At 43.0% G+C, this 22,978-nt stretch overlaps 1 protein-coding gene across 1 annotated transcript; it reads left to right on the top strand.

Annotated features, from left to right (window-relative positions):
• Positions 1–11,942: 11,942 nt before the first annotated feature.
• LOC136427626 (prokineticin-2-like) lies at positions 11,943–18,095 on the top strand. The gene is made up of 2 exons (XM_066416610.1): positions 11,943–12,236; positions 17,647–18,095. Exons 1-2 carry the CDS (start codon positions 12,102–12,104, stop codon positions 17,893–17,895), a joined length of 384 nt encoding a protein of 127 aa, XP_066272707.1. The 5' UTR covers positions 11,943–12,101; the 3' UTR covers positions 17,896–18,095.
• Positions 18,096–22,978: the final 4,883 nt, after the last annotated feature.

Here is a 22,978-nt window from a genome sequence, read left to right on the forward strand (position 1 = left end):
GCATTTTATGAGTCTTGAAAACTGGAAATATTCTAGTTCCTGTAATCTTTATGAAATTGACATTTAATGCCACTATTTAGCACATTTGCGTGCGGATTTCTTGTCAAAAGTACTCAAAGCGGCACAAAAATAAGCTACATGGTGATCTTTTTAAGTTTCACGCGCCTATATAGTGTAAATAGACCGATACCATAGCCCCGCCCACCTCCGTCAAAACGTAGAAATGCAAAATCAAAACATAGAAATGCAAATATTTGACGGACATGCAGTCACTCTCTCATTGGTCAAACCGCTAATTGTGATGGACAGTCAGGATCAGTCTATTAGGGGTTGGATTTTCTATCAGTTCTCACCACACAAGGACATCGTATCTTTGCTCCTTTAATGTCGATATGTAATGGTATAGTGTTATGTGTAGGAAGGACTAGAAATTTAGTTTTTTTATTCCATTTTTTTATTCCTCATAAAATGCTCTGGTTTCCTTTAATAAGGCTATGATCACTGAATATGAATTGTGCACATAAATCAGCTCAGTACAACTTATCAAACCTAGTCAAAGACATTTGATAATTGATTTACCTTAAAGTCTTTCTCGACATCCAGTTTCCTCCTGTGTTCTGCTGCTAGGTCATCTTGTAAATCAGATATTCTGACGGAGAAAGAGAGAACAGATGAGCTGATGTTGTTAAAATCAATGTTTTGAATTCAAATTGTGGTGGAACGTTCTGATGGAAAAGGTTGACCATCCTTCCTCAGGCCACACCAATTTATTTGTTGATTCTCGGATTTTTCTAGAAAATAATTGGAGCGACAGGGCGAAAAAAAAAATATTTTGCAAATAGTATGGGGTAAAAATAAGGGTTTGCATAACCTAAAGAATAAGAGGATTATTCAAGTTGCAGCTTTGTATGGCTCGTTTTAATGCAATGCACCCCTTTCTTTGATCTACAAAATGTAGTACTATAATTTCAGTAACAAAATTGCCATTTGCCATGTAATATATGGATTGATATTGAGCAATAGTTTTGATAAATGAAAAATTATGTCTAATAACTTATGATCAATATGACCACACTTTTTAGGTATGTGCAGGCCTTTATAATCTATTTTGGTGGCTATTGAGTTCTACAACTGAACAGATAGTAAAATTGGGAGTTAAAATTTGTCAATGGGAATAGCGTCACCCAATTTTTTTTTTTTCAAAATGGGAAAAACAGGGCAGGCTATTCAGAGAAGCAACAAAAATTCAATGCAGCATTGAATCTCGAAAAAATATTAAAGTTGGAAATATTTGCTTACAAATAGTTCTTGAAAACCTTTATATTTCATACTACTGTATGTCATTCATACACATGTATTTGTGACCTCTCACCTTTGTTCCCTTTTGTTGATCTCCGACTGGTAAACTTTAGCCATGGCTGCTGCCCTCACGCTGGCGTTGTGTTCACATTCCCGCTTGGTTCTCTCCACGGCCTCGTCAAGTTTGATGGCATGTTTGTGCTGTAGACAAGAGTAGAGGGGTGGCTTGAATAGGCTCTGGGTGTCATTGCAATCACACACAGAGACTAAACCAAACAGGATATACATGTAACAATGAATATTCAGTTATTTTTTTATCAATCTTTAGTGGTCCCTTCAGTTAACACCCCGACCAATCAAATCACGTGAATCACATTGAAACTCAGATTCGTATCAGCCATTTCCCGACAAATCGCTTTCTAACTTGCGTTAACGACTACATCTGACCAAATAAACTTGCCAGTGAGATGGTGGAAGGTGTCAGCTTCCAAAAGACGTTTTCAGATTGACAATTTTGGCACTTTGGAAGTAATTGAATCCGCCCGCGATTTAACGTTTAGAGAAAAGTAGTAGAAACTAGATGTTAAATCGCGGGCGGATTCAATCACTTCAATGCAATTCACGTGATTCAATTGGTCGGGGTGACAAAGAGACTAAACCAAACAGCATATAACAATGAATATTTATTTTTTTATTTATTTATTAATCTTTAGGGTGGTCCCTTCAGTTAACAAAGTAACTGATTTCCAAGGGAGCCCTTACATTACATGACAAATCATTACAAATCAGGATGCAAAAGGAATAAACATAAACTTAATGAGTGATCAATTACACAATCATATAACATTAAGATCATATTTCTATTCCATAAGCTAAATCGACACAGGTCTAAATGAAGGTCTGTATGAAAAAATGTATTAAGTGGCTTTTTGGTATGTATAACAGACATCAAATGTTCATATATTAGATGTGATTTCATTATCACAAAAGTATGTGACATTAAGTGTGACCTTGTGTCTTTTCTGTACAAAAGACTGATAACATCTGCCCCTACCCTTGCTATAGTGAGTGCCTTCGCCACTGCCTGCTCCCTCTCTAGTGCAGCCTCTGCTCTCAGCTTTTTCCTCTGTTCCTCCAAGGCTTCTGCTATGGCCTGTAACAAGGACAAACATGAGCATTCAACCCTCCTCTCAACAGGACCCTAAGTTTTGGCAAAGAAAGCAAATGTTTGGATTTAAAGACATTCAGAGCATTTTGTGACGCTTGAAAGCTGGACATATTATAGTTGCTGTAATCTTTATGAAATTGACATTTAATGCCGCTGTTAAATACATTTACATGCGGATTTCTTATCAAAAGCGGCACAAAAATAAGCTGCATGGTGATCTTTTAGTTTCACCTGCCTAGTGTAAATAAACCGATATCATAGCCCCACCCACCTCCATCAAAACGTAGAAAAAAAATTATAAAACATAAAGATGCAAATATTTAACTGACATGCAGTCACTCTCTCATTGGTCACTGCTAATTGTGATGGACAGTCAGGATCAGTCTATTAGAGCTTGGACTTTCTATCAGTTCTCACCACACAACGACATCGCATCTTTGCTCCTTGAATGTCGATATGTAATGGTATAGTGTTATTGAAACTTACTATGTATATAGGAATGACTAGAAATTGGACTTTCTGATTCAATTCTAAGTCTGATAATACGCTCTGGACACCCTTGATAATACTTTATAATATGTTTAGAAAGTTTGGATTTAGAGAAAAGTGTTAAATGTGTTATCTGCCTTTGTCTGTTTTGTAGTAGTCAGTCTAGCTTCAAAACTGGATGTCATGTGATGTTCATTATTTTGGTGCTATTCTTTTAGGTACTTGATATTTTGTATGTCTTTCTCAACAGACACCCCACCCCCCCTTGTATATTCCCCACTGCATCAGGAACTGAATGGATGTTTTCACTCTCGATGTCTTACCTCATTCTTGATGACCTCTGCCTTGGCCCATGCTTCCTTGAGCGCCTCCTCCTTCTCTCTCTGCATCTTCTTGGTGAGGCTGGCTATCCTCTCAGCCTCCAGTTTGTCCCTGGCCTCGGCAACACGCTGGGCCAGCTGCTCGTAGTACTGTGTTGGGAAACATACGGGATTCATTGGTAAATATGCCAATGTGAAAAGACGTACAAATGCAAAATTAAAACATAAAAATGCAAGTATTTGATGGACATACAGTCACTCTCTCATTGGTCGAACCGCTAATTGTGATGGACAGTCAGGGTCAGTCTATTAGGGCTTGGATTTTCTATCAGTTCTCACCACACAACGACATCGTATCTTTACTCCTTTAATGTCGATATGTAATGGTATAGTGTTATGTGTAGGGATGACTAGAAATTGAGTTTTTTTATTCAAGTTTCAAGCCTCATAAAATGCTCTGGATGCATTTAATTATGGTCACAAAAATGCCCAGAGTTTATTGTTACACATCAATCACCTGTTTTTGTTCATCTAAAGCTTTTCTCTTTGACTCCGCTGCCTCCCTCAATGCCTCATCGAGTGCCTCTTTCAGTTCCCGCGCTGCCCTCGCCTCGGCCTCGGCTATCGCCTGTCTCACAGCCTCCTCCTTCTCTGCATGGGCTCGTCTCAGCATGGTGTTCAGGACATCTGTACCTACAGCTGGGGAAACAAAATGGACATGCAACATTAAAGGCAACCAGAGCATTTTATAAGGCTTGAAACTTGAATTAAAAAACTCACATTTCTATTCATTTCTACGCATAGTAATTCGCATTCGATAAAACTATACCATTACATATCGACATTATAATTAAAGGAACAAAGATACGATGTCGTTGTGTGGTGAGAACTGATAGAGAATCCAAGCCCTTATACACTGATCCTGACTGTCCATCACAATTAGCGGTTCGACCAATGAGAGAGTGACTGCATGTCCATCAACTATTTGCATATCTATGTTTTAATTTTGCATTTCTACGTTTTAACGGAGGTGGGCGGGGCTATGGTATCGGTCTATTTACACTAGGCGTGTGAAACTAAAAGATCACCATGTAGCTTATTTTTGTGCCGCTTTTGAGCACTTTTGATAAGAAATCTGCACGCAAATGTGGTAAACAGTGGCATTAAATGTCAATTTCATAAAGATTACAGCAACTAGAATATTTCCAGTTTTCAAGCTTCATAAATTGCTCTGGGTGCCTATAACGTTACATCTTTCTCAAAGTGTTGGGCAGACTCAATACAGCTACTGCCCAAGAAGACCACCCAGGGGAATGATAAAATCTGGTCTATGTGGACAGGTGGGCACTATATATAGGATTCTTGATGTTTTATCAATGGGAAAAATTATCTAAGGAATGACCAAAAAGTGGTCGCGTTGGCCAGGTGGTCCTTGTGTAGAGGTGGTTACTTGTAGTAATAAAGGTTTGGTTGTAGTTTCTCTCTATGTGGCATCAGGAATATGGAAAGGTATCACAATGAAAAAATGCAGGAAAAAATCTATACATCTTCAACCAGTAACATCAATTGATTTTGTGGAAAAATTTAAATATTGGGGAAAATTGAGGTGGCCATGTGAAACTTAACAGGTGGTCAAGTGAGAATTAACTTAACAGGTGGTTTGGGTGATAGCATGGGGAGACTTAACCCTGTGGGTCTACAACTGCTCATTTTTGGATAGCACACATCTTAACTTTTATCCTTCACTTTTTGCTGTATTGTAACGTTATGTTGTGCGTAAATAGCAGGACTTTAGGACAAATTATAATAAGTTTACGTTAACACGATAAGTTATGGATTGGGCCGCGCTAGAAGTTTACAGCTGCAAAACCTTGTTAATCACGAGTTCTGAAAGCCACAAAATAGGTAAAATGCACTATACTTTAATGATTTAACTAACCAAGTGTCGCGGGGACGTTTTTCCGGCAAGCGCAACCAGCCAAAGTGAGCAATGAAAAGTCTCCCTGTGCGCCCCCCTCCCCCCTAGCAACGGTAACTAAGGAGCATGAATAGAACGACGCGTTCCGCACCGTCGATGGCTACCAGAAGTCAACAATGAAAAACCAGTAATACAAGATCGACATGACACGGAACGGAGAAAAAGAAAGATAAAAATGTGATAGAAAACACTTGACGTCAGGTGCATTGATGACATGGATGACAAAAACTGTCGGTTAAACCAAAAGCATTTAGGTTAAAGAAACACAACTCAAGTGAAGGTGTGTTTTCGGACTTACTCATCACATTGTAGTGGGAGGCCCGCTGTGTTGACAGAGTCGTCTTGGTCAGCATACGCTCCAAAACACGCGCATTTTTGTCGCCTGGCTTTAAGGACAGCTCGAACTCTGGCAGAAGCTCCGGGGACTGTCTCTTCCTGGCCCTGAGTAGGTGTATGGGGGCCGATCTACTGCGGAACTTCGCCGTCCCGGGACTTTCTGTCGCCGCCATCTTGATTAACAGGTGGACTACTACACTTCTCAGGGGGTGGTCAGGTTAAAAAGCGGGTGTGAGTCTAGCCTGGTCCCAGTCTCTAGGGGTCAGCTTAGGGGCGTTTTACCGAGCCCAGTCTGCTTTATTGAACCGTTTCTGATAGCCTTTTTACTTCGGCTGCCACCCTACTTCCGCTGCCACCCTACTCCAAGGCCGGGCGGGCGGGGGTCACTCCCAGCGCCGTAGAGATATCGGGGAGCCACCGAGGGTATGGTTTCCAGGCTAGTGTGAGTCAGGCTGAGTTTCTTCTCCTGTTGGATCTCCGATGTCAATACATTTTTTTTTAAATTACGCCATGTTGTCAGAAATGATGTACAGAAATCCTATAATTAGCAGGTGGGTAACGGCTCGGATGGGGTGTCCCTGTCACGTGTAGTGGTCTGCGCTTCTGTTACTTACCACATCTGGACAAGAGGCGCATTGAGTCATACCAAAGACTTTATAAGAATGGTACATACTTATGAAACAGTATGGAAGTTAAACACACTTCACTGCCAGTGAACTAGCCTCCTGCTGCAGTGATTGCACCACAGTGTGGCCCCCGGGCTATGAAACGGGGATGGGCACTGCCCTATACACCTTATGGTGTGGGAAGATTTTAACTAACGGCTTGGATACAGAGACAGGTGTTACCGTTATGTTACCAAACAAAATGTACTTTTATGCATTCACGCAATCGGAGTACTTGGATAGGAATTCTTACGTACCGCCTCATACTTTCTTTTCCCTGACAAGTATATCACCGTAGTGAAAGAAATATTTAGTCTAAAAACAGAATTTAATCGACAAGTACGATGATCGATACGCAATAAACGTAGCCACTTATTAAAAGATGATTTGATATTTCAAGCAAAGTCCTCTCTCATGACGTCAAAAGCTTTGCCTTACGCAGGTAAGTAGGCGTAACATGTAAGAGCCATTGGTGATATCAATATGAACCTTTTACACAACGTTTTCCTATTATTCATTTCCAAAGGCGTTTTCACTCACGCAGGGAGTTTGTCACTCTTGTTGGGCAATACTGTAAATGCATTTAAGTTCGCGTGGTTTTTATTTCTCGGTGGCAGAAAATGGCGTGTTCGCGGTGGTTTCAAGTTCGCGTATGAAACAATAGTAGTGCTACAGTCATAGGTGGGCAAAAAGTTTCGCGGTGATTTTAAGTTCGCGCCGAAAGTTCACCGCGAAAACCGCGAACACAAAACCACCGCGAACATTTATGTACTAACAGAACCCCCATTCCACTATAGGGCGGCGACCTCGCCGACACCGTGCTGCGACCTAAAATTTTACAGATCGCTCAACGAATTTCAGAGTTAAAAAACGAATCTTTTCAAGCTTTGTGTGTTTTGCTGTCTTTTCAATCATAGTTTTACATTTTGCATGATAATCCAATTATGACATAAACGGTTGCATAAATCAAATTTAGGTCAGTTACTAGAATATTCTTCAATCAGTGACATATCTTAAAGGTAACAAACACAATTTAGGTGACACATTCTAAAGGTAACAAACACAATTTAGGTGACATGTTTCAAAGGTAACAAACACAAATTAGGTGACATATTTTAAAGGTAACTAGTTATTTGTTGTTGCTGCTGGTTGTTTTGTTTTATGTGCCCGAGGGTATCCGCATAATAGAAACAAGTACACAAGTTTGGTAGTGTACCCATTTGTTGTATGACCACCGGCTGTTGGGACCTGGGGAAGTTGACCTAGGTAAGGTAAACGGTATACGGTAAAGCAGGCATCCTCAATGAGGTGAAGCATAATGCTTTTTCAAGTAGCTAGCTATAGTAGTAATACAATGCGGCTTCGCCACGACTCGCGTTTTTGGCCAACCACACCGGGTCCCCCCTACTCTTCTCGATAAGTGTGTTGGGTTCTTTTATGTGCAGAGGTTTGACGCCCTAAAGCTCCCTCATACACGGGGCCGCCGTCTTTACGTCCTCATCCGATAGGACGATGCGCATCTTTTCCAGTCATGTCCAGGCCCGGGCGCGAACTCGGGCCGCTGGCTCCACGGAATTTGAACCAGATGTGGTGAGAGGCAGAGTGCGCAGACCTCTACACCACGCGGACACGACCTAGATAAGAGACTAACAGATGTGACAGGTGCGACCTCAAAGCACATACCTACAATGGAGTAGATATTCCTCATTACTCCTCATTACTTATGCAAATTCAGTCCCAATTTTCATAATTAGCATTGCAGTTTGTACATCCTTGTCCAACCCAGCTGCGTACCAAATAACATGAAAATCTGTCGTTTCTTTCTTCAGTTATTCTCCTTGGAAGATTTGTACAAATACGCCATTGCAGTTCCAGTGACACATACATGGGGGCCCAAAATTGACCTTGACCTTTCTCCTCCCAGCACCTACCCACATACTAAATATCATTACAATCCATCTACACGTTCTTCAGTTATGCCGATTTTAAGCATCCGGTGACACAAACATACAGAATAACACACACGCAAACGCACGCATAACTATCCCCATGAAAAAGTCTTTTTTTCATGGAGATGAAAAACACAATTTAGGTGACATATCTTCAATGTAACAAACACAGTTTAGGTCACAGCGATCTAGTAGTGGAACGGGGGTCGTTAAGTGGATTCCGACACAGAGTGAATGCTGGAAAACTTTATGAATGAAAAACAGTCTGTGGAGGTGATGTGTGCGACCCAACCTCGTCCTATCTGAGGGAGCCAGACGGGAACAGGGGCAGACGGTCCGGTCATACTGCAGCAGAGATGGGCCTGAGGCGGACGACATATGCCAAACGATCTACGAGTGGTCTACATACATGTAGCGTTAACTGACAGTGTCGCTAAAGTGAGCAAATTGCAACAGTTACAGCGTATTGTGAACCCACTGTGTTGGATGTTTGAATGTTTGAGCTGTGTGGGTATGTCCCCACATCATCATTTCGGTCTGCTCGCAAACTAGGGCTCAATCATAGACATGATAGACAAATTCTGTCCGCAGCATAGGTACTTTACTCCTTGTATGTCAAGCAGCAGGGTCTACAAATTGGTTGACAGAAATGCTTTCAACAATATTACATGGTAACGTTTCGTAGGACACTGACTTGATTATACGTATCCGATGTGACCCTCAGATGTGAATTACGATCTGTGGGGAAAAAATCACCATACCGAGGGTTAGCATTCAACATTATTTGGGTAGAAACAAATTTGATGGTTATCTCCATGAAAAATGGAGATATAGTTTTGGGTGTGTCTGTGTGTCTGTCTGTTTGCCTGTCTGTTTGTCTGTTTGTGTTTCCGGACTACTGTAGTCAGCATAACTCAAGAACCTCTTCATGGATTACGATGATATTTGGTATGTGGGCAGCAGAAATTCCATTTTTGTATCTCTTGACCTGGACGTGCTATGGTCTTGATTTTTTGGTGGCAGATAGCTTGTAATGAAGAAGTGGTGTGGGTTTGGGCTCCCTAGCAGCTTGCTTTGGAACTGCAGGGGCGTTATTGTGAAAATCTTCTAAGGAGAATAACTGAACAAAGGAACGACAGATTTCCATGATATTTAGTATGCGGGTAGCTTAGACAGAGGTGTACACAACGAAGTGCAAATTATGCTAATTTGGACTTAATTTGCATAGCTAATGAGGAAAATCTATATTTTTTTTTCTTTTGCAAAGGTAGACCAAAAGTACCCCATATTGAAGACGCCACATCACTATGGCACATACTAAATGATATACGCGTCTTATGCCTACTGTTGTTGCCCAGGGGATTGATACTAGTACAGCTTGTAACGTTATAAGGATTGAAACTTCAAAATGAATCACGAGCCATGCTAACCACTTGCCTCGACGCCCCCGCTACCTCACACTCAACTCCTCTCATCGCCTACATCCTTCCGAGTTGTCTAAATGTATCAGATGACATTCAAGTCGGCGTGCGTGGGAGGGGACACACCGCAGCCGGCAAAAGGGCAACAACCACGATAAGTGACCAGTGGTGGGCAAACAATTCTCTGGCAGTTAGGCCATACCATCTTAATTTTATGGATGACATCCTCTGGATACCCCAAAACTAATGCGAGAGGGCGAAAAAAAATATCTAGCAAAAAAAAAGTGATGAACCGGAGGACTACACAGCTGGAATTGCAAATTAAACCACAGAACACAGTGTAACAAACAAACAAACAAGTCTTTATTTGTTAGAATTAGCTCATATCAAAGTGCTTTTAACATGGATGATGCCTGGTTTAAAGACCCATATGTAACATTTGGCCGTTCAAAGAAAAAAACAAAATGTGTTCGGCTGTGTACACAACATCACGCCTTCAGTCAGAGCAAAACATCAAACTCTGTAGGCAACCCAGCCAGAGATAATATCATTCAGTTTAATACAGACGTGTACAATGATAGTATTGTCATATCATGAACAAAATTTCGGAGCCTCTTCTGAGGTGATTTTTTTTTTTGGAGAACGGACGAAAATCAATGCGCGCGCGGATGTCATCCATAAAATTAAGATGGTGTGGCCTTACTTCCCTTATCTCATTCCGCAGATTCGACCAGCGGCTCCGTCGGTCATTCCGAGTATCGCCGCCCGTTGTGTCCCTTCTCGCCGCCGAAGCACTCGCACCTCCGACCTATTTGTACTGCGAAATAGATAGCACACACTCCGATGTCAAGTCATGCGACAGAATTTCCAAAGAAATCGCTTGAGCGTTTTATACGCTCACTTATTTTCCTCTAGTGGAGTCATAGTAAATGGCATTTGGTTGATGCCAACAAATCCGTTGACCAGGTTGAATTTGTGGCTGTGTTGGGACCTGACAACTGTTAACTGGAGATAGTAGAGAAAGGATTACGGAGGGAAGCGCAGCTCCCGGCGCTTTTGAATTGTTTTGTTTGCTCTGGACCGCTCTAGCTTTGTTCATACAATCTGAGGCATAAAACACGCGCTTATATTTGTACTTGTCTTCACAGAAAAGATGTGTGTGTATCCTGCAGGTAGTGATATGGCCTTCATGTGTGGATATGTGGTGATATCTGTATGATTTAGTCTATAAACACGGTACTGGCATATTCGACAATTAACCCCACTGTCGTGAGCAGTGAAAATACGCGAAGATCAACGAGTAGCCAAGTAAAAGAGCCGACATAAGCAAGTTAATGTGATGTATCGCCCTCCCCCACCAAACGAAGTTTAACATCTTTAGTCTAAAAGTATCAAGACCTCGGTCTGATGGAACAATGCACATCACTATCAAGTCTCTGCGAAATTTTATAGAAATATCTTTGTACTTTATCACAGGGAAATTGAAATATATCGAGCAGTTATGCACCAAAAACTGTTTTTAAGCCTTCTGTTGCGTCCAACGTGGACTACCAAAGAAGCTACAAAATTTGAAGAAAAAAAGTACGTGACTGCTATGGACACTGGTCTAACTACAATGAAACAACAGCAAAATAGAAGCGTGGAAGGAATTTACGAATTAAAATCATTGAGAAGCTTACATCAAGAACATTAGAATATCTTACTAAAGGACACACAGAATCAGTCAATGCGCCGAGAAATGAAAAAAAACTCCCACGGAAAAAAGTTCACAGAAAAGATCAAGATATCTAAGATCTCGTACCCCGTGAAATGTTGAGATTTTGTTTATAAATTTCTTGACAAAATGTATAAAAAGCATGTCAATTTTACACATTACATGCGCCTGAACACATATCGGGCAAACAAACAAACAAACAAACAAACGGACAGGCAGACAGACAGACAGACAGAAGACAATACCCCCGTTTTCATGAAGGTAACAAAAAAGAGCCTTTTGCATAAAGTAGGTGTTTTTCACCTGTAGCTGCTTAATAATTAATTTTCTGACACCGATAGGAAAACTAATACTCCAATATGAATAGGAAAAAGTACTTTTACAAAGGGTCTAAAAAAAGCAGTGTTTGACGCCATTGCAGAAGAGCCTTTTGCATAAAGTAGGTATTTTTTACCCATAGCTACTTAATAATTAATTTTCTGACACCGATAGGAAAACTAATCGTTCAATATGAACAGGAAAAAGTACTTTTCCAGAAGGTCTCTAAAAAGCAGTACTTGACGCCATTGAAGAAGAATCAAGCACGAGAGATACGCGTTTCAGTTTGGGCGTGCGACAGGAAACGTGGGGAGAAACCTGTCAGTTATCGCGCATTTCCGCAATTATTGTAAGATAGATGGTTTCTGTTTCCCCCGGAACCCACAGGGCATAGCAAGGGCGTTGTGCGCGCTCGTCTCAAAACTGGTACAAAGACCTTCTGTGATGCACACTGCGGAGGTAACGCGCCTGGGCTGGAAGAGGGAAGCTAAAGGCAACCAGATGATTCGCTTTACCGTCATTCTGTTACTAGCAGCCTGGGCCGTCATCCCCACAATAAGGGCCATCATCATCACAGGCGTAAGTCATCTTCCCGCATGTCTTCAGCGCATTTCTCCGATGTACCGAAAACCACGATGGCCAGGACATAGACATACTTTTTACACATTCCCAGTTTTCAGCACATTACTTATCCTGGAAACGTGTAAAAAGTCAGATCGTGGTTATTGGTACATCAGTAGATTCTCTTCTGCCCTTTCGGTATCATAGATGGATGGAACAGCCACTGTAACGTCAAAAATCAACAAGGTAGCGTAGGACTTACGAAAGCACAGATTCTTTTTCCCTGTTTTTAGAAGTCAATGACGTACAAATCTGATACAGTTCGTTATTGTTAGATTGTATGCAGTAGTAGTAACGATTTCTCTTTGTCGCGTTTAGATGTCTAGTTAGAAATTTGTATTTATTCGAGATGAATAAATGCAGCCATACCCGACAGGAACCTCCGTTTGTCTAGCCACCTGTTGAAGGATGTCCTTTTCTTACGGAACTGACGGTTCGGTGGTGAAAAGTACAAATGATGTAGCAGTAGTACACATGGCTGTTAGCCTGGGTGCCATCCGATTACTACCGGGGCTCCTACGCTCGCTACCTTGAAAAGAATCAATTTTTCCCAGTAGTATTCGGTTGGCACCCAGGCTACATGGTTGTGTCTGATAGAATGGTCGTCTATCGTGCGTCTGTAATATCCAGTGTCTCTCCTAAGCAGCAAACGGCTGGTCTGGTTTAATTTTGCTTCTTGGACTTCCAGTACTTGTCAGTATGTTTTCTGATTATTTTTATCCTGATCACATACATTTTTCATGCGCAAGGGAAATAAGATCGTTTTTTTGTTGCAAATTGAACAGTCAACGCAGTAATTGTTTTTATAGTATATCTTGTCCCCAATATCCCCAACAAAACACAAGAAAGCATTCAACCTCTGCATTCGTGTTCTACTTGGAAAATGCGATATGTTGGTATACACTTGACGTCTGATTCTGAGAAAATTGTACTGCTATCAAAAGATGTCAGACAGAATAACGCCTGATAGTAGGATGATTACACGATCAACAGGAATTGCTGGGTTGGGGGCCTGTCAAGACGCGAAATTCCAAGAAAATTGCACTATTATCAATATTAGGTACAGAATGATCGAGATGGGATTTACGTTGTGAGAAGAAAAGTAGTCTTGTACTTTGGAAGGCATTAGGGAAGCAACTTCTTCACAACTCAACACAAGCTGGGATAATTCTCCGTTAGTTCTAAAACCCCCCTCTCACTGGATCCGCGGCACGTTGGCGGCGTCGCTGCGTCCTAAACTGAATTTGTGTTACCCTTGACTATATAATGGGAATATTATTCATAACGTACAAGTATGACCAAAAAGACAACAAAACACACAAAGCTTAAAAAGATTCGTTTTTTGTCGAAATTCGTTGAGTGCTTTGTCAATCCGATCGGCCGCAGCGACGCCGCCAGCGTGCCGCGGGTCCAGTGAGAGGGGGCTTTATGTCAAGGTCCTCTGCATTGCTTAGCCTCCACCAGGCCTTCCTACGGGGGGTATGGATCGTAGAATTCGGCAAAAAGAGGAATGACTTGCCAGCAGAGTCAGTCCACGGTAAAGTTAATATTTCCCCCGCGCCTGCAAATTCTATTTGGCCAATTTCTACTATTTTCCCAGCGATCCGCGGAGCCTGGTAGAGGCTAACAAATCAAACCCTCCGGCGGCCAAACTCTCCCGGCAAATATTCTCCCTATAGCCGGCGTGGTTAGTCTGGTAGAGTATGCACTGCTCATCGATACACTACCAGAACTACGCAGAGATTTATTTATTTATTGGTTCAGCATGTACATGCCAGGGTTACCCAACTAGCCGTGGGCTATTATTAAGGGTAAACCCAGTGTGTTTGTAAACCCAGGTGCGGCCATAGGACTGTAGGTTTTGAACCACCGGGAAGGATCCCTACTCTTTTCGATAAGTGCGGTGGGTTCTTTAACGTACTCGAGGTGTGACTCTCCTCAAACACGGGACCTCCATTTAACGTCCTATCCGAGGGACGTCCCTAACCGAAGCTAAGTATTCATTTACACCTGAGTGAAGTGAGGAAAGTCGTGTAAAGTGCCTTTCCCAAGGGTACAACATCGGAGCATATCGGTGGTTTCGAACCCGGGACCTCTCGGTTGTGGGCGAAACACCCTACCGATTGCGCCACACGATGCCACTAACTACGCAGAGAGCGGAGTCTGACAGCAGTGTTGTGAATGACCTTTAAAAGAACCTTACTTAGAGCGCACCCCACTCTGGTTAAAACTAAATATGGCTATGGAGTGGATAACGATTAGCACGACCGTTGTTGCTGGCACCTTACTGACGTAGATTAAGTCGTTCACCCCCATGTAATGACAGGTTAAGTGTTTTGCACGCACACTTCCTCCCTTGCTACAAACACATGAACTGTGATATAACCGTGGCTAAGGGGGGTTGACGACCTCTCTGTTGTGAGCTTGAGGTCTGCGTGACACCCCGGCTAAAGGCGCTGAATGCAACGAGTGATCACTTTTCGCGGACTTCATTTCGAGATAGGGAGAGAAAAGCTAGGGTATTTTCGCGGTGTTTCAAGTTCGCGGTTGGAGCAACTCTGTAGTACAACTGTGATGTATTGGACCGCTGTGTCGTGAATTCGCAATGGCCATGCCCGTAGCCAGGGGGGGTTCGGAGGGGTCGGAAGAAAAAACCCCATATGCTTGAAAAGTCCACTTTTTAATGATTAATGTCCAAGATTTTGTTCTTTTTACATGGCAGACTTTTTGTACTAGTATCACCAGCGGGGCTGTTCCCTTTGTCTCTGATTTTGCCATTTCAGAAGGTTCAATTCTCAAATTTTCCAGGGGAGCATGCCCCTGGACCCCCTAGAAAGCTCGCGCCTACGGCGCTCGTCTCGCGCCTGCAGTGCTCGCTGGTCCCTCTGATAGTACCAAAGAACCCCCCAAAACAAAATCCTAGCTACGGACATTGATGGAGAGGTTAACGGGAAAGCAAAACCACCGCGAACGTCTCAAGATTCCCACGTCTTCCCATTGTGTTGCCTCTAAAGACGTAGTCCTCCCACTCTTCCCACGAGCACTTTTATTTGTCCAGAGCCGGTGAGTGCAACAGCAGTATTGATTCGTGGGGTCGTGTGGCGTAACGGCAGGGTGTTCGACTCAGAACCAAGAGGTCCCGAGTTCGAATCCCCCTGACGCCACCGATGTTGTGCCCTTGGGAAAGGCACTTAATTAACACGGCTTTCCTCACTTCGCCCTGGTTATGTTGTTATCTGTACGTGGCACTGTTAATATAAGTTATAAAAACTTGAGTGAAGTGCCACGTCGTCCTTGTCTGTCAAAAACCGAAGTAAAAAAAAAGTATTGATTCATAAAGCTTATGAATTTTCACAGTTTACGTTCAAAAATCTGTGATCATCACTAAGGCTGAGACAACGATTAAAACCAAGCTCTTCACACGTCAGAAGGTTCATGTCTCAACTATATCACTGTCAGTCTACGACTCGACGTTGCATGTTGCTTTTGGTGCAATAATGCTATCCAAGAATTCTTGAAATAACTTTTGTGACCGTATTTAGTGTGTCAGGTAAAAGTTGACCATACCTGTGCAACAGCTGAAAAAGGCGACACCAGCAACAACTCTTTCTTTGAAGATTATCTTCCTACTCCCTGCCCAGAAGAAATTAAAGAACACCGTGGCAAAGTGAACTCTGTCTACCTCTGAGTCAACGTCAAGTAGATATTCAACAACTCCAGTGGCACAACCAGGAGCTGATCTAGAGATGAAGTTGAAAGACTTCACCAAGGCACTGGACCACGTTAGCGATAATGGCATGCTACCCACGGGAGCTGTTATTTTCATCAAAGTTGTGGCATTCTTCACCACTGCAATTAAAACATCAAGGCGTCCTGCATTGCTCGGGTTATCCTAACACCCTTGAGTCTATTTGCCTAATGCCCATCTTGTTCATTCCCGCTTAAGACATTCTGTAAACAGCAAAATTAAGTTGACTGACCGAGCCGCCTTGTGTGATCATCACTGGCAAAATGCCCATTGTCACTGCAACTTTGACAGTCAGTATACTGCAGTGAGCTTATCTCCATAGTTGGGTTTAAGTTCCTTGTGTACTGTATCTACCAGAGTCTAGACAGGCAAGCAAGCAGGCAGTTGTCACGTAACACACCTGTACTTGGTGGATTCTAACAGCGGATACTCTAAGCATGTGTGCATTTGACGAGCACCTTGTAGCAGTCTCACGGTTGATCTGCTGGTTCTAATAAGCTGGTAACTGGTAGACCCCTTTCCAAATTCTGGGACAGGACATCTCGGTTGGTGCTACATCATCTTTCGGAAGGGGGTCCTGTATTCGAAGAGGTGCCTCGAGTACGTTAGATATGAAGGGCTGGCAACACTTCCCTTTGAAATGGTACGCTGCTACAGAAACAGCAAGGAAACTTGCTGACCTATATGCAATATGTAACACCCATCTTTCCTGTTTTCGGACTTTGTTGAAACATATGTAGTCATCACCTGAGAGTCTCAAAGGACTTCAAACCCGAGTTGATCAGTTGAGAGTGTCATTCAGAAATGGCGTACTCTTTCAAGAGTGTACCTAGGGCAAAGGTGTACGATATTTATCAGCTTTGATTACCGATGGGACAGATCAGCGTCTGTATGAGCAGATTCTCTCAACTTTTGAAACCACCTCTTGCACACCGTGAAGGCGAGGGGTGATAACACAATGGCTCCAGAGGGTGTGATGCTGTGGTTGATGGGGCAAGGGTTTCTGCTTTAACGCTAACTTAAGTAAAAGTGCACCTATGGGCCTCGTTACTGCTGAGATTGAGTGGGCCCGGTGATTTTCTGTCAACTGGTCAAGTGAGGACTTAACTGGTCAAAGATGAGACAGCAAACTTTGTTGGTCATGACACCATCACTCTCACTCACTTTCTCCCATAGCTGTAATGAATGAATACCAGGGCACCATAATGAATCCATAATGAAACGGATACCAAAGTCGTGGTTTTCAAAGACATACCCAGAGTTTCTTTCGTCAATTTTTATCTCCATGAAAAATGGAGATATTGTTTTGGGTGTGTCTGTCTGTTTGTCTGTTTGTTTGTCTAGTCAGAATAACTCAAGAGCCTCTTGATCGATTACGATGATATTTGGTATGTAGGCGGGTGTTGGGAAGCCGAAATTCAGGGTCGATTTTGGGCCCCCTGGTATGTGACCTTGGTACTGCAGCAGAACTTCAGTTTTTGTATCTTTTGACCTGGATGTGCTATTGTCTTGATTTTTGGGTGGCAGATAGCTTGTGATGTAATAAAGAAGTGGTGTCGGTCTGGGCTCCCAAGCAGCTTGCTCTGGAACTGCATATAATTTCATTTCCATCTTCTTTAGGCCTGTCGGTCGGACGAAGACTGTATGGAGGGGAAGGGAAGACCGGCTTGCTGTTCGCCACTCAACCCCTACACTCCCGTCAGGGTGTGCAAGCCGCTGGGGGCGGTGGGAGACCCGTGCCACACCGCCACCAACCGGATGCGCTACCCGTTCCCGGGGATACGCACCTTCTGGAGATGCCCCTGTTTCGAAGGGTGGTGTGTCGCGAAACCCAACGGCAAGATCGGGACGTGTGAAGTCGTCATGTAATTAAGGAGACGTCTATCTATATGTACGTGTCCGCTATGTCTTAATCGGAATCACCCACGACACTCCAGTAACATCTTCTTAGCTTTCAGAAAGTGTGATAGTTCTTATCATCACTGACAAAAATGTAGGAGTAGGATAGCCTTTGTTAGGACATACCTTAGACAGCAGGAGCAAGACTTTTGGAACACAGATAGATATCTGGCTATTTGTGTATGTGTTTTCCATACGCCCTCAATTTCACTTATACGTATACTATGTACTCTTATCATATATCTGCATTCAACTACGTGTGATAAAGAGACTTGACCATTAAAAGTTCCTTCTAAATTGTGATGAGGACATTTTTCATGTGTAACTACCGTTCAATGTATTTAGAGAGGTTAAAGGTGGTAAAGATTTCAGAGACTAGCCTTCAGGTCCTGGCAGTTGGTGGGAGGTAAAGTGAGCGGCTGTAGGCAAATGGTAAGCCCCTTTGATCCACACTTAAGCCTTGTTTAACAGGCCTCTGGCCTGCTCGATAAATGGGAGTTAGAACACCCACCCTTTTCAACATACACACCTAACCTTACGTCTTCACAGCGCTTACATAACTAGTTATATTGACAACATCAGCATAATGACTTGGTTCGGGGATTTCTAAATATCAAGCCCACAGTGCAATCAAATAGGTACCTAAAACGTATATGAAATATCCCTACAAAGACTAAATGGCCATATGTGGATATGTCAATGCTTAATGAAAATGGTCCAGGTCATAAAGAATATGTAAAATCCCATTTCGACCTCTCGGGTATATCAAGGGTCACCCGATCTTCTCTTGCGCGAGGGATGTCTAATCGCTGAAATTTGTCTTTGCTACTTATTAGCTACTTTCTTCACAAACAACATGAAGAACTCATTCGCATCAAAGGGCTAACCCTTTGTAATAGCCTTCGGCTAGTTGGGTAGTCCTGGCTGTACTTTCCTACAGTCAAATCAAATCAAATCAAATCAAATCAATGCCGATTTGGATCTTGGGTGCGAAATTGAGAATGGATATGTCCACGGAATCGAATAGGTGTGGTCATATGTATAATGGTAGCGTGCGTAGTCCAGTGGTTAGCGATCTTGCCTCTGGAGCTAGAAGCCCCGGGTTCGATCCCGGCTGTGTCGCTCACCCGACATGCACGCTACCGGAAATGGTCGCACTCCTAGGACGGGACTTTAAGCCGTGGTCCAATGTTCATTGTGCTTGTCGAAAAGAGCTAGGTGAATTTCCCCGGTAGTGAACCTGTAAATACAGTACATAGCGTCTGTCTTCTCTGTCGCGACCAGTGGAAGATTAGCTCATCTGTTCATTGAGTTCATTTGAGCTAAACTGGTTCGAGATCACTTTCCTTTCCTTTATATGTTGCTGACGGCAATGTCTTCACCAATTTCATATTCCAGCTGGCATTTCTGTAACTACAAAACGACCTATATCAGCTTGTGCTGTGTTTAAGTAACGCCGGCGTGCTTTGAAAATGGGTGAGCTGTCCAAAGATATGAAATTTTGTGAACAGGTGTGCCCTCGTAAATTTCGAGCAACTCGTCTGTTCTCTTGCCTCTACCAGGCTTCCGTCCTATGGCTGGGAAAATAGTAGAAATCAGCCGAGGTACTCCGGTATACAGGGTAGGTCCGCTATACAGTGAAAAGTTTACTGTATAGCGGACCTACCCTGTAAGGTATACCGGAGTACCTCGGCTGATTTCTACTATTTTCCCAGCGATACGACGGAAGCCTGGTAGAGGCTATCTCTTTCCATTAACAGCTCAGAGTTGAGCCTTCCAGTGTTGTTATCTATCTTTACGTGAATCATTTAACGTACTTCGATTGTGCGGTAAAGTGAGGGCGATGGAAAATGAAGCTAGCTGTAAAATGTGTTGTTCTCCGATAAAGGCAATCAGACGGAAGGTTAGGAGTAGGAGGTGGGCGGTGAGGAACACTCGAGTATCGGGAGCTTAGATGTCAACAATGCGCATTAGAAAAAGAAAGCTTTTTAGTAAAGGTGTGCGAATAGCTATCACCGCTAGGATATATGGAAGGGTTATTGACATTACGGCAATGACATGAGTGCGCTAAAACACTCCATGGGCATCTACTCTAGGATTACAGAAGGTGATTCAATGTATGCCACCTACACATCATTACTAGTATCATTATCATTGGTTGGCTGTGGAGCTGGTGACTGTAAGTTTTTTTTCCATTTCCACCTACACAACGACCCCCTATTTGTCCGATGAAAATAATGAAACCGTTCAATGGATCCTTGCTCAGTCTCTGTTCCTTACCAATTCATCAAGATAAGAATGTCTTCACTGCAGAGGCAACAAAGGAACTGACATAAAAGAAGAACTCAATCTTCAAGAAGATGTGAGGAGGAAGACAAGTTTCTCTTCTCACATATAACTTTACTTGGAGATAAGATGCGTTCTCTTTTTTTACCTTTCGAACTGAAAACTCAGACGATTGTCTCCGTTCCCTGTTTGTGATCGAAAATGTATCTAAATATATCTGAAAAGTGCTCCTCTGCGCTTGAGATATGTGAATGGAGACACAGCATGGGAGGTGGTGTTAGACTTCATGTCAGTAACATTGGATTACCTTTACTGTTGCTGAGGCCTCTTTCCCTGCCTGAAACATAAAGATTGCGTAACGTTATCGGCTCTTTCTCAATGGAATGTTCAAAATGCTGTCGCTAGTCTTTACGACATGATATGAGCCAGATTACGGACACCATCAGTGCTTTCTTCATTTTGCCACAACACCTGTCATGTTTTAGTTGATCGCTTGGGAGAGATTATAGCCACGCGCGAGATTCCACCCCCTGAAAAGTGTCGCCTCATGAGAGGACATGAAAACTTCAAAAAGCAGCCTAAAAGTTAGTAAAACGTAACAATTTAGTTCCGAGAATGGTTGGTTGTCTGGTGAAACCAGCCAGTCGGCAGCCAGGCCCTCTGACAGATCAAGTCAGATTGCCCCTGTTCCTGTGCTCTGTGTATGGCGGGCTATGCCTGTCGCTAAATTCAGTAACATCCGTGACTATTTAAATGAGACGGTTGTGACATTTAGGTTAGCAACATATTATACAAAGAAATGCCGTTTTAATGACGTTTTAACATTTTTATGGCTTTCTAAAGCCCCCGTCACAAATCAAGAAATTAGCTCGGCCGACAATTGTCGGCGAGCTCCAAATGGCGATTTTCGGGCGAAGTACGGCCGACGTCCTGTCGATTCTACGGGCTTCGGGCGAATTTTCGGAGATCGGCCGACGTTCGCGTGTCACTGGAAGCTGCGCTTAAATTCAGCGAGGCCTCGGCGACAATTTTTTAACTCGCATAGCTCGTCAACAGTTTGCCCGTAGCTCGCCCGAGCAACGCCCAGTGCTCGGCCAATATTCGGGCGGGCATCCGAGGATTTTAGACCCGATTTTTGGTCGGTTGGAGGTCGCCCGAACTCTTCGGCCTCGTGCGAGCCTCGCACGGGCCTTGAACAATAATCGGACGACCGTCGTCAGTGTTCCGGCCGACTCATGAAAAGTAAGGCGTGCTTCGGGCGAGCGTTGTGCAGGTGTTGATGGGAGCTTGGACGGGCCTCGGCCGAATTCCTTCTTGTTTATAGATAAAAGGAAACGACAGTTTGGTTTATAACATAAGATGATAAATGATACTGTAATATTAACTAATACTAATTTCAACTTGTCGAAGAATGCTGCCAAACTTTTCTAATGAAAGACAATTCAATGCAAAGTTAAATTTTCATTAAAAAAAAAAAATTATAAATAAAATGTTGACACCGAAGACAATGCTTCTTGTTTCTATTTTGGTATTGGTTTGGATGTTTCAATTTGTACATTAATGAACTGGGGCTTGACTTTTGAGGTTTGACTTCACTTCCTGAGTTTTTTCTCCACAAAATGACTAGTTGAAAGTCCACTGAGTCATTATAGATCTATGTTTGTCTGCCGAGGCACGCCCCAGGCGTCGGCAGGGCGTCGATAGGCTTGTCAACGGTCGGTCGAAGCTCGGACGGCGTTCGCCCGAGCTTCGGTCGATTTCTATTTGGTGAAAATTTTTGGATCCGGGTTAAACGACTGATCTGTTGACTTTGTGGCTCCTGCACTTGTATTTTGATTGGTCTATAACAAAATTCCTCTCTATGTGATTATTTTCAGTGTGCCCACCTACTTCACTTGTGCCCTACAGATTTGCCACAACTCAGAAAGTAAAGTTGGTCCAAATTTGAGATTGTTACCAGGCCATTTGATTCTGACTTCGTCCGTGTCCAAGAGATGGTACCGTCTTATGTGGGATTTATGATTATTAGCGTTCGACGGACGTCGCCCGAGCTCTGTTCAATTTGTGACGGGGCAGGTTTTCAGTGAAAATTACGGTCGACGCTCGGACGAATGTGAAATTCGGCGAGCTTCCGGCGATCTACAAAATCGGCCGATGCTCGCATGAATTGTGACGCCGGCTTAAAGGAGTGTTTACTGTAATTTGTACCCGACATCGCCGAACAAGATGTTTTACAGCAATGGCTATAAGCCGTTGCCATTGTTTGATGCTTTCTTTGTTATTTACTTGGCCTGGTATGATATCTACCTTGAAGCTCAGCCAGTAGGTTCCTTAAGAGAGCTGTACAGTTTGTATATGTCCGTACGTATGCCCTCTCACATCTAAAAGATGTCAAAAAACTGTAAATCCTTTCGATGAAAAAAAACCAAGTGTACGGTTTTAAGACGTGTTTTGAAAGTAAAGAATTCTGGCCGACATATTTAGTGGAATGAAAAAGCCACTCAAAATCATTTCGTGGTGATGAGCGGATAAGTCCCTTTGGGTTGGGTCTTGACACCACCACAGACTCCAGACCCCTCTTCCGGCCATTCTTTACGAACATCTCGTGGTGACACTGCACGAAATCGAATATTTAAGCAAACTTTACGAATGACGGAAACAAGTATTAAAGTTTGGGAAATATTTCAGCAGAGTTTACGGTAGTTTACGGTGGCCGTAAAGGCCACTGAAAGTAAGATTTGAGCTTTCCGAACCTTTCCGCATTCGT

Source organism: Branchiostoma lanceolatum, chromosome 2 (genome assembly GCF_035083965.1).
Source record: "Branchiostoma lanceolatum isolate klBraLanc5 chromosome 2, klBraLanc5.hap2, whole genome shotgun sequence".
Classification (NCBI taxonomy): Eukaryota; Metazoa; Chordata; class Leptocardii; order Amphioxiformes; family Branchiostomatidae; genus Branchiostoma; species Branchiostoma lanceolatum.

What these genes read in the sequence shown, in the direction of transcription:
- LOC136427626 (XM_066416610.1), top strand. Translation starts at nt 12,102, where the DNA reads ATGCACACTGCGGAGGTAACGCGCCTGGGCTGGAAGAGGGAAGCTAAA. An exon ending in GGGCCATCATCATCACAGGC is followed by an intron (nt 12,237 to 17,646) that starts GTAAGTCATCTT and finishes CATCTTCTTTAG; the next exon opens with GCCTGTCGGTCGGACGAAGA.